This window comes from Peromyscus californicus, unplaced genomic scaffold, assembly GCF_007827085.1.
Source record: "Peromyscus californicus insignis strain IS unplaced genomic scaffold, ASM782708v3 Scaffold_4__1_contigs__length_199733344, whole genome shotgun sequence".
Classification (NCBI taxonomy): Eukaryota; Metazoa; Chordata; class Mammalia; order Rodentia; family Cricetidae; genus Peromyscus; species Peromyscus californicus.
In genome coordinates, this window is record NW_026294562.1 from 16,753,441 (window position 1) to 16,766,259 (window position 12,819).

General features: G+C 43.1%; 1 protein-coding gene across 6 annotated transcripts in view; it reads right to left on the reverse strand.

Annotated features, from left to right (window-relative positions):
* The window catches only part of Btrc (beta-transducin repeat containing E3 ubiquitin protein ligase), a 189,397-nt gene that overhangs the window by 24,084 nt on the left and 152,494 nt on the right, over positions 1-12,819 (reverse strand). For all 6 annotated transcript variants that reach the window (XM_052714910.1, XM_052714906.1, XM_052714909.1 and 3 more), the window contains 2 exons: positions 4,784-5,015; positions 275-461 (listed from right to left, as the gene is read on the reverse strand). In XM_052714910.1, the coding sequence (XP_052570870.1) occupies positions 275-461; positions 4,784-5,015 (419 nt within the window). The remainder of the gene's footprint in view (positions 1-274; positions 462-4,783; positions 5,016-12,819) is intronic.

The window sequence follows — 12,819 nt, forward strand, 5'->3', positions numbered from 1 at the left end:
TTTTGCAGAGTCCCAATTTCTGTTCAGAGAGCAGACTGCTTTAATCAGGAGGTGGTCAGTTTTCTTTTGCAAAGCAGTATTAACAAAATACGTCATTTAATGATTGAATGGTCAGAGAAAACTGTTGAGCAGATGCATATTCTCTTATAGTTTTAGCTACAAATCAGCACAGTAACTATAAATGATGCGAAGTGGCCTCACTGGCTCCCAACACTCCGGAGTGCTCAGCGGCCCTGAGTGGGAGCGCTGTGGTAGAGGAAGGGTAAAGGCTCACCACCCTCTGCGCTCTGCCAGGCCTCTCCACAGAGAGTCTGTCCTGACCATTCTCTCGATGAGCTTCTTCCACAGCATGCCGTCCGACGTCACGCGGTACCACTCCTTGCACACAAGCTCAGCAGCACACAGTGATTTGGCGTCCAAGTATGACAGAATGTTCTCAGCAATATGGTCCAGACCCCGTGCTTTGGTGAGGGGAGGAAGGAAGCACAGAAAAAGAACAGAGGGGGTGCTGAGCAATTTTTCACAGAAAGCCCTTTAAAAACAGCACATGCTGTGTGATGAAGGCACGCTACTGTCCCTAGTGTGGCCCAGTTTCTTTCCCAAGCAGAGACTTGGGTAAAATGAGTGTCAATAATTTTTCCATAGGTTACAGAAATGAACAGTATTTTCCATCTTCTGTTAGATAAGGAAGTTAAAGCTAACAACCAGCAAACCCCCCAAGACATTAAAAATAAAAAGGAGTCCAGAAAACAGTTCACATCTATCTATATGGATTTCAACACTAGGGATGTTCTACGGATGGCATCTCAAACTCTGTGATTCAGACCCCCCGAAATCTTGATATTAGGTCCATTTCTCATTCTGCTTCTATTACTGCTGCGGTTCCAAAGCCATCCAATGAAAGAAATACCCTTAACTGTACTGGGGAGAGGCAGCACACCAGACTGTGTGTGTGTGGGGGGAATACGGGCATGCAGACAGAAGGGGGGTAGACACAGCTCCAGGAGCATCCTGAGAGAACGCACAGGGGTATTACAGTTCACAGATGAGCTACACTGTGCGCGTTAAAACACACACACACACACACACACACACACACACACACACACAACTATTTTACTGCTATAAAACCTAAGTGACAGTTGATCAAAAATGAAAAAAAAAACAAACAAACAAACAAACAATCTTGCCAATAGATAAGTTGGGTAGCATTTCAGAGGAAGTCATGGCACGGTGATCTGGGGTGATGGGACTGAACGTGCTCTCCAATGGACGTTCTCTACCACCCAAATATGTACCCAAGTCCCAGTGGAAAAGAGCCCGTCAAACAGGATGGCTACCCTAACAACATTTCTTGTCAGTGCTGTTCCAGGTTCACAGCTCAGACAAAAACATTCAAAATTATTAAACTTTGAGGTTTTCTGAAGGCTCAAAAGAGATGGGAAGGAGTCATACATATATCCTGTCTTCTGTAGGCATGAACTGAGGAGGGCCAACGACATGCATGCGGTTTCCCCTGAATCATATGGAGACACACTTGGATGCCATTAGCAACAATCCAAATATGCTTATTAAACATTATTCTAATTATAAAAACTGTATGGATATCTGTCATGTTTTCCAGCAGACTTGGGGAAGAAAGCTTTAAATGGATCTTGTTTGGCTGGCATCACATGTTCATATTTAAGCATAAGCAGATGGAGGCATCCATCACCTAATTCTTATTAAAGGAATATGACTATAAGCCAATTAAAGATATAATAAATAGCTTTTCATACAAAATACAATGATGGTATGTTTCCTGAATCTTTATATTCAAACTTTCTACAACATCAGAAGTTTCCAAAAGGCATTCTTACATTTTTAATGGCTGCCATCAAATTGCTCCTGATCTTTTACAATGTACCAGTAATAAGTCGCTGGAAGTAATTTCACCTAACACTCCAAACAAAACCATTACATTAATGGATTATAGGCAAGTTTTGAAGTAGTTTGGTTTACTAAATGCAGCCAGATGGTGTAGGTTTAGAAATTTAAATGGCTGTTAAGCACTGGACATGATTTAATACCGGATAGCCTGGTCAGCAGATACACACCAGGGATCAGTATTAGGTATAATACATTGGTCCAATCGACTCTGGTTCAATTCTTAGCGTTTAAGTTTAAGACAGTAGCATGTCTCAATGATTGGTAAGGATGCAGCAATAGGTACATTCAGTTTGTTTGTACAAGGAAAACTGTTTGCCTATGGCTAGAAAAAAAATCCAGATGTTATAAGGGGCAAACGTTTATTCTATTTGGCAAAGGATACAGATACACTTTGTTTTAAAGTAAGTACTTGTAATATACAAATAAGCATTTCTTTAATTTTAAAAGGTAATTTATTTTAAGTTTAGAAAAACAAAATTTTAAGAAACAGCTAGCAAGGATTAAGCAAGGTAGTAGTTTGTAGTCCTGAGAAGGCTACCAGATAGTACATTATTCTTAGAAGAGAGCTTGCCAGCATGCACCCAAAGCCTTCTAAAAATGAATCTGGTGGTGGTGGTGCACAGCTAGAGTCCCAGGAGGAGGAGGCAGGAGGAATGGTCAAAGTTCAAGGCCAGTCTAAGTTACACAGGAAGAGCCTGCCTCAGGAGGAGGAGGAGGAGAAAGCCTTCAAAAAGCTCCTGCTTCAAGGCAGCAGGTGAAGGTTAGTGGTTGAGGGCTTGTTGGCATGTGGGAGGCACTGGATTCAATTTCCAACACACCCATAAAACAACAAGCAATAACAACCAAAACAAAAAATCCCAAACAACCAAATTAAACCACACTGAAACACCTCATATTCTTTAATACAGCAATTCTACTTTGGGTGTTTTTCTTCTGAGGCTGTCTGGAATATTAATGCACAAGAATGTCCACCATGATATACTTTATATGGGAAAAAATGACTAGTGAAGGGGTTAAATAATGTGTTCAGACCATTGCAAAAAGTACTACAGGAAGTAAAATCTTTTAAAAGAACACACTCTTAAAAAAATATACCTTAACATATTTAATAAAAGTATACTAGGAGAATATATTAAGTTTTAAAAGACAGACCCCAGATCTATAGGGACATAAACACATGATCAGAACTTTATATATATGTACATATACATACATACACACATATGAACAAAGGGCTCTCTGAGTGGTAGAGTTCTGGGCAATTATATTTTTTACTCTGTGTGTATGTGTGTGTGTTCACATATGTGTGCATGGAGGCCAGTGAGCCCAAGGGATTGCCTACATCTGCCTCCTCAGGGCTGGAAATACAAACACATCCCCTCTCCCAGCTTTCTTACGTAGGCTCTGAGGATCAGACTCATGTCCTCAGGCCTGCATTGCTAACACTTTACTGGCTGAGCTGTCTTTCCAGTCTTTTCTTTTCTTTTCTTTCCTTTTTTGTATTTTCTAAATTTCATAACCATCAAAAGCAGTCAAAATAGAAAAACACCCCCAAACAAGACCTGACAGTGTAGTTAACAGCAAGTGTATAATTATTTCCCTAATAAATGTGTAGCCCATATAAGAACTTCATATTTCCCATGCTTTGCAGTGTTCTAGATTACCATTCAAGAAGTGGGTAGGGCACTCTGGGGATGTTACTTAGTGATAGAGTGCTTATCTAGTTAGCACAAGAATAGAGGTTCATGTCCCATTAACACTCCTCCCCCAACCCCATTGGGGATATAGGTCAGTAGCAATGTTTGTCCTCTATGAACAAGATCCTGGTTTGATCTACAGAAAAAACTCTGGCATCCTCTCAAGTATCTCGTGTGTGTGTGTGTGTGTGTGTGTGTGTGTGTGCGTGTGTGTGTGTGTGTGTGTGTGTGTATGACATATCAAATAATTCATATAACATTCTTCCAAAAATACTAAAAAATTAAAAAATATTAATTCTTATATAATTCAAGTATTCTGTTCTGGGTTGTAGTAGAAGCTGATGCAGGAGGATTGTGAGTTTTTAGTCAGCCTGAGCTAGGTAGAGATAGTCTGTCTCAAGCAAACAAACAAACCAACAAACAAACATTTTTGTTGCTAAAATTCCCATAATTTCCCTAGTACATGAAAGAAATGGAAAACAAAACACATTGTAAAAGTCTTATCTCAAATCAGGGAACACTTAAGGGAAAAAACAAAACAAAACCAGATTTGGAACTGCACATAGGTTAAACAAACAAATAAAAAAAAGGCTTAACAGAAGGACATAAGACAAGGAGACAAAGTAAAATGGGATTTGATTTTTGTGCTTTGGTTTGTCTTTTTCTTTTTTCGAGACAGGGTTTATCTTTGCAACAGCCCTGGTTGTCCTGAAACTCACTTTGTAAACCAGGTTGGCCTCGAACTCACAGAGCTCCGCCAGTCTCTGCCTCCCGAGTGCTGGGATTTGAAGGGGTGCACCACACCAGGTGGTTGTTCTTGTATTAGACAAAGAAGGTTTAATCAGTGACTTGGCATGTAACTATCAAACCAAATAAATGTTAAAAAGAGAAATGTAGCCAGGAGTGTTATGTTACACTTGTGATCCAAGAACTTTCAATGCCAAGGTAGAAGGATGGTTGTGAGTTTGAGGCACAGCTTGTCTACACAGTGAATTTGAGGCTAACTTGGGGTTATGGAGTGAAACCCTCTCTCTGTCCTCTCCTCTCTCCCCGCACCCCCCTTCTCTCTCTCAAAGGGAGGGGGATAAGGCTGAAGATCCAGTTCCATTACTGCTGTAGCAAATTAACGCAGACTTGACAAGGAAACGTCTACATACCTGGCAGGGCAGTTATGAAATCCCTCTGCAGCATAGGCTTTAGATAGGAGTTGATGTGCCCATGCTGGTAATGACACATCTGGGATATAAGGTGCTCTACAAACTCCACTTGATCAGACTCTGACCACTGCTCAAAATACTTGACACACAGTTCCTTTTCCTTCTCATAGCTTGCTGAGAGTTTCCGCTGCTTGGGCACAATCATACTGGAAGTGCCATTGGCAAGTTTTGTCTATAGGAAGGGAGGGATTAAAAGAAACATGTAACCGCAAGCATTGAAAATGGGGGCAACAGTCTAATTTTCTGGTCTGGTATGCTAACTTGTATCTTTACAAGTGAGTTATTCTTGTTAGATTTACAGTACTTGGGTATTTGTGAACCATAATTATGTGGAAAGCCTTACAAACACCAGAGTAAGGCGGTAAATCAGGAATACTGCAGGAAGACCAAGTATCCATTTCTAAAGGTTCACAGACATTCTTAATTTATGGCGATGCACAGTTGGAAACTGAAAGCCAGAAGTATATAATTATTACTAGCAAGCAAAAAAGTTAATTTGCTTTTTCTTGTATGTAGCCGTTACCGGACATTTAGATAATTACTTCTTCACACTTACTTTTTAATAGTCAAATAAGAAGTCTTCCATGCAAAGAAAGACCAATGAATATTTACAGTTCTCATAGTATCTTTGCAGATAAAGCCTAATAACTCATAGGCTCAAGCTAACATTTTCTTTCCAAAATTCCCATCTTCATGGTTATCAAAAACGTGCTATAGTTTTTAATAACTAAGTCATTTAATAAGTATGTACTGAGTATCTACAATGTATCTAACACTGTTCCAGGTGCTAGGAATACAATAATGAACAAAACCAGCAAAGAATCATCAGGAACATATATTCTAGTTTAAGAGGCACATATCACTTATGATTGTAAGCAGCACTGCCAAGAAAAGCAGAGTAAAATAATTTCTGGATTATACAAGGGCCGGAGAAAAGACTTAGTTGGTAAAGGTACTTGCCACCATGCCTGATGACCTGAGTTGACCCCTGGAACCCACATGGTGGAAGGAATGAACCAACTACTACAAGCTGTCCTGACCTCCACACATGCTCTGTGGAATGTGTGTGCATGTGCACACATATACAGTAAATAACATGTAAGAAAGAACAGGAAGGGGGAGTATGTTATTATGGCAGGCAAAATTCTAAGATGGTTCCATGAAGATTCCCATTACAGAGTATGCACGCTTTGTGGATCTCTGTGAGTTTGAGACCAGCCTGTCTACATAGTGAGTTCCCAGCCAGTCAGGTCCACATAGTCAGACCTGGTCTTAGAAAGAATTACACACATACCTCCCCTTAGAGCTAACACTATTGTAGGTGCTGTTATGCTTAAAATAAGGACACAATCAGTTGAACTGAAAAGAGATTACTAATTGGAAAGTGTAGTGCACACGTGTAATTCCAGCACTCAGGTAGCTGAGGCAGGGTTACAAGTCCAAGGCCAGTTTGCGTTACATAGTAAGTCCCAAGCTGGCCATATAAAAATTATACAATTTTTTGCAATAAGTAGTACCTAGGTACACAGGGTCTTCAGAGAGTTCTAAAGGCAGACATGGGTATGGAGAATGTGATCAGATGCTCAGCGCTAAGAACAGCCTCCATGGATAAGCATTGAGGAAATCATGACTCTCTAGTTTTACTGTAACAGCAAGGACTGGTCTGCCACCAGGAATACGGTGTGAGGATTTCCCCAGGAGCTTCTAGGTAAGAACTTGACTAGACAATACACTGATGACACCTGGTGACACCTGAACAGAGAACACACCATGCTGGATCAGACTCTCCAGCTCTAGAAGTTGAGCTAATGGAGAGGTTTGTTGGAACTTGCCAAGTTCATGATGTTATGCAGCAACTTAAAAAGTAATGTAATTGCTTAACTCTCCCTGGTTACAGACAGTTTTCCTAAGAGGGTGATAGCTGAACTTAACATTTTGTTACATAGGTGGTAGGAATTTTGAGAGCACAGGTTCTGGGAGGCAGCATTCTGTCTGGCATGCTAAGAGCCCTAAATGAGTAGTCAAAGAGATCACTGGGGAAGTAGTCTGAGCCATGCCATCCAGTCCGTTTAGGTGATGACAGCTGACCTCCATACATGTGCTCATTAACTCCCACCTTCTCTTACATGAACGCTGCTCTTCCCACCAAGAGAATTTCAGCTAACAGGATGTGGAGTCACAATCCAAGGTGCTAGCCCAGAGAACTTGCAGTCACTCCTTAGAGCCTGAGCCACCATGCTGGAGAGAGAAATGGAGGCTGTGTGGCCGCAGGGACAAGCACTCAGATGTCTGAGAGTGACATACACACACAGTGATCCTGACTGCAGGGAGCATGCACTAGGAGGTCAAGAATGGACAACAGGAGGCCAACTTAGAAGCTACTTTAATGATCCATGGGAGAGAAGTCATCGTTTAGACTACAGTGTTAGCTGTAGAAGCGGAGAGAAAGAATTAGTACTCAGTATAGTCTGAGGGCAGAGCAGTCTCATAGACCTGGATGTGGGCAGGAGAAAAGGAGGCGAGGCTCACACCCAGGTCTGAAGAGACAGAACAGTGGGAAAGATTCAAAAACCAACAGGAAGAGCTACTCTCAAAGAAGTGATTTTTATACAGGATGACACAAATGAATGCACTGGACACCTTTTGAGGTAACTTGATGGACAATGAACGTATTTGTCTGAGGTGACCCTAATGAGGCATGGAGACCCATGTTGCTACAGAATTCATCATGCTCACATATGCTGAATGTGGCATAACACTGTCCCACACTTGGATACTCTACTTCTGCCATTCAGGCAGGGGCCTGTCTTCTCTTCTCAAACATTTTACAAATGGAACCTGGTCAGCAGCTGGTATCAGTGGATTTCCAAGAACAGCATGAAGGCACCCGTCCACAATGAAAGAGCTGGCACCTGTAAGCAGCAAGCCTGGTGTACAGAGCTGGGCGTTTGCTAGTATAGATGCCATTGTTTCCACACAGAGTAGAAATGATTAAGAAGAACCTGCTGGGCACCGGCCATGGGGAGTTCAGGCTACTTTCCATGTGGGCTGTTTGCAACTTAGCAAAGGGAAACTCATCAAATGAGGAGTAAAATTTAGAGTGCTAACAAACAGGTGGGCTTGCAAGCTTGAACAAAAAAGCCACATCTCATCCCAATTAACCAAAGCCCACCATAGCATCATTATTATCTTTGCCATAAAAGGTAGAAATGGGCTGGGGATGCAGCCCAGAGCACTGGGGCACAGCGCTTTCGTAGCATGGACAAGGCCCTGGGTTCCACATACAAAACCGGTGCTGTGGCACAAGATATCAGAAGTTTATGGTCATCCTCACTTGCATAGCAATTTTGAGGCCAACCTGGACTACATGAGATTGTGTCTTACAAAACAAACCAACAAACCAAATAAAGCAACTCTTCCTCCACCGCCTCCCTCCCCCAAAAGGATGAACAAACTGAGTTGGGGGCTAGAGCTGTCTTCTGGTTATAACTCAGAGGTTCAAGTAACAGAGAGCCATCAAGCTGTTGAAATGGTTGTTTCTGCTTTGCACAGACCAGGCATATTTATAACCACCGGGAGCCATGCATGCTGCAGCAGCCACCAGGACTGAGGGAACCTGCTAACTCTCCTGTTGGAACTAAGCTTCAGTCAAGGTTTTCTTATGCTTTCAATGACCAGATCCTAAGTGGGTCTTAAAACACTGGGTCATTAGAAATACGTCTTGACCAAGTGCTCAGGGGGACTCTGGCAGCTCCTACTTTGTAGTTACCACCCTTCACGTGAGTGTTTCCTTAGGAAGAAGACATGTACCTGAGACCCACTGTCACTTCAAATGGCGCACCATCCTCGTCATAACCCCATGCTATACTGTTTTAGAGCTGGGGCCCTGGAATTAGAAGACTTACTAACTTCCTCTTCTGTGTCTGTTCCCCTCATTTGTAAAACGGGAGTAACAGAAACAACTTCACTGGAATTTTGTGAGAGGAAAAGCTGTAACAAGCTTGTTTCTGAGTTACACTTAGGGAGGTATTTATAACCCTACCTCTACCCATGCTGAGGATCAAACCAAGTGCCTCCACACAGGCTTGGGCAAGCACTCTACCACTGAGGCTACATGCTCAGCCCCACATCAAATTTCATAATAAACACTGTTTGTTAGAGCTGGGGTCCCCCCTACTTTTGAAAACACATCTTCCTTTCTTAGTTCAGTTTTAGTAAATACACACACAGTTTCTTTTTTAGTTTCGTTTCAGTAAGTGTAGTGTACATGGGGGATAACACTAAGTGCAGAGAACAGTGGTCCATCACAGTTGCTGACGGACCAGGAGCAGGTGAGCACATCACTGTGACCCCATGTGTCCCTTTTGTTGTCACCTGCCATCCTCAGAGGAACCACGCTTTCACATCACTTTTGGGACAGGGTCTTATTATGAAGCCCAGGCTAGCTTCAAAGATGTGGCATTCCTTCTGTCTCAGCCTCCAGACTGTTGGAATTAGAGGTATGCCACCACACCCAGCTGAAATTTTTTGAAATAATCTGCTTATGTAACTTACCACAGCTTAAAAAGAAATTGAAAAATACGAGAAAACTCCACACAACATTTAGGAAAAAAATTGACAAATGTTTAATATCCATAAACTAAAAACCTTGCTGAGAGAATATTTATTTAGAAACAGGGTCTCATTATGTAGTCCTGGCTGTCTTGAAATTTACTATGTAGACCAGGCTGTCCTCAAACTCACAGAGATCCACCTGCTTCTGCCTCCTGGGTGCTGGGATTAAAGGTTTGCACCACTATGCCCTGTGGGAATGTTTTTAATATAAATAAATGGAGAGAGAGATTACACTCATAACCTGGACTCAATATTGTTCATTCTTTTTAGATTGATCTATAGGGTGAATACAATATCAATCAAAACCTCAGCAGGCAAGTTGATAGATTCTACTAATTTGTGTAGAGATGCAAAGGGACCTAAATTAAAAGATGGAAGACTCAAGACTGCAGAATTTTATTCTACTTCTTATTCCCCACGTGTGTGTGTGTGTGTGTGTGTGTGTGTGTGTGCGTGCGTGCGCGCGCATGTGCAGGTGTGAGTGTGGAGGACATTTTCAAGCGTTGGTTCTCTCCTTCTACTTACTGTAGGTTCTGAGGATCAAACTCAGATCCTTAGGTTTGTAAAGCAAGTGATTCTACCAACTGAACCATCTTTCTGCATCAAGACTACTGAATTTTAAAACACATGCAATAATAACCAAGATAGTGTGGCTTTGATATGAGGGAAAAATGTACGTCAATCAACCAAAAGAAATTCATTGCAGCTGATTCTTTTCCCTTTCTTCCTTCACCTGATCTCTGAGATAGGGTCTCACTATGTAGCTCATACTGGCTTTGTACTCATGATGCTTCTGCCTTGGCTTCTCAAATGTTGGGATTATAAGCGTGTACCATCACACCCAGCACTGGCCAGTCGAATGGTGCTAGGATAATCCCATGGGGATAGGATAACTTTTTTTTTTTTAAAGATCAAGTGGGTTGGGGTGGGAGAAGAGAGTATAGGGAGAGATGACTGGAATTGGAAGACAAGAGGGGGTGATGTGGAAACCTAGTTCAGTGGAAACTCCCTGGGATCTACAAGGGTGACCCTAGTGAGGACTCCGAGAAATGGAGGATATGGAGCCTGAACTGTCCACCTTCTGTAACCAGGCAAGGCTTACAGTGTTGGGTTTGGGACACCAATCCAGTCACAAAACCTTCAACCTACAATCTGTCCTGCCTGCAAGATGTGCTGGGGCAATGGTGGTGTAAAACTTGTGGGAGTGGCCAACCAATGACAGGTATAATTTGAGACTCACACCATAAGAGGAAGCCCATGCACAACACTGCCTGGATGACCAGGACCCAGAGGCTGGACAGCCCAGAGACTTAGGGTAGAACCCAACACAACTGGCAAAATTAAAAAAAAAAAAAATCAATGAAATGATGATTCCTAAAGATATTGTTATACTCATAGATCGATGACTATCCTAGTTGTCATCAGAGAGACCCACAGCCAAACATTAAGTGGAGGGAGGGAGGGCGGGAGGGAGGGAGAGAGAGAGAGAGAGAGAGAGAGAGAGAGAGAGAGAGAGAGAGAGAGAGAGAGAGCGCGCGCACGCGCGCCCAGGTTGGAGATCTTCATCAGGTCTCTCCCCTTGGAGCTCGGGGAACCCCATGGAAGGGGAGTAGGGGGAGAACTGTAGAAGCCAGAGGGGTTGAGGATACCAGGAAAGCATGGCTTTCCCTGTACTCTCTCCCTCTTACCCCGCCCCCACACACACACCTGAGTCAACTAAGCAGGGCTCATGACTGTATTGGCAGTCTTGGAGCCTGAATAGGTCTGTGTTAGATCCTCTGAATATTAGTTATGGCTGTTGTCTTGGTGTTTTGGGGAGACTCCTGACAGTGGGAGTGGGGATGTCTCTGACTCTTTTGTTTGCTGTTGGGACCCTTTTCCTCCTACTGGGTTGCTTCACCCAGCCTTGATGTGAGAGTTTGTCCCTGATCTTATTTCATCTTGTTGCGTGGTGATATTTGTAATCTAAGAAACAAAGCTTGCCTGAAGATCAGAGGACAGAGTCAGCCAAAGAGTTAAACACAGAGGTCAGGCAGTGGTGGCACACACCTTTAATCCTAGCACTCGGGAGGCAGAGAGCCGTCTGAGCTACATGAGACTGATCCAGTCTAGGACAGAAACAGAGCCAGGCAGCCGTGGCACACACCTTTAACCCCAGTATTTGGGAAACACACACGCCATTAATGTCAGCACTAGGAAGGTTAAGAAAGGAAGTGAAATGGCTGGGCGGAGAAAGGCATATAAGGTGTGAGGAGACAGGAACTAGAGAGCTTTTCTGACGAGGACTCAGAGGCATTCAGTCAGAGGATTTGTGGAGCTGGAAAGGTGAGACGTGGCTGTGGCTTGTTCCTTTGTCTCTCTGATCTTTCAGCATTTACCCCAGTATCTGGCTCCAGGTTTTTATTATAAGACCACTTAGGATTCATGCAACATTGTTGTGCCATGTTCTGTTGATGTCCCTGGGGAGCCTGCTTTTTTCTGGGGAGAGATGGGAGGGGAGGTGTACCTGGAGGGAAGGTGTCTTAATTAGTTTCTATTGATGCAATGAAACACCATGACCAAAAGGCAAGTTGGGGAGGAAAGGGTTTATTTGGCTTACACTTCAGCATTGCTGTTCATCACTGAAGGAAGTCAGGAAGGAAACTCAAACAGGGCAGGATCCAGGAGGCAGGAGCTGATGCAGAGGCCATGGAGGATACTGCTTACTGGCTTGCTTCCCCTGGCTTACTCAGCCTGCTTTCTTATAGAACCCAGGACCAGCCCCCCAGGGATGGCACCACCCACCATGGGCTGGGCCCTCCCCCACTGATCACTGAATGAGAAAATGCCTTACAGCTGGATCTCATGGAGGCATCTCCTCAGCTGAGGCTCCTTCCTCTGATGACTCTAGCTTGTGTCAAGGTGGCACATAAAACCAGCCAGTATATAGGGGACGCTACAGTTGGATGTACTGTTACGAGAGAATAAAAAATTAAAATGAGGAAAAGATTTACATATTTTACGTGTGTGTGTGTGTGTGTGTGTGTGTGTGTGTGTGTGTGTGTGTGTGTGTTCTAGAGTGTGTGTATGTGCACCAAGTGCTTGCAGGTATTTACAGAGAGCAGAAGATGGTAGCAGACCCATGGAAATAGTGTTATAGATGGTTGTGAGACTCCTGATGTGGGTTCTGGGAACTAAACTCAGGTCCTCTGTAAGAGCAGCAAGTGCTCTTAACTGCAAGTCATCTCTCCACCCCCAAGGATAGCCTTTTAAAATAATGTTAAGCAGCTGCATATCCATACTGGTAAACAAACAAACCCTGTTCCTTACACACACCACATGCAAGATTAACTTGTATACGTTCAAGTTAAAACTATAAACTG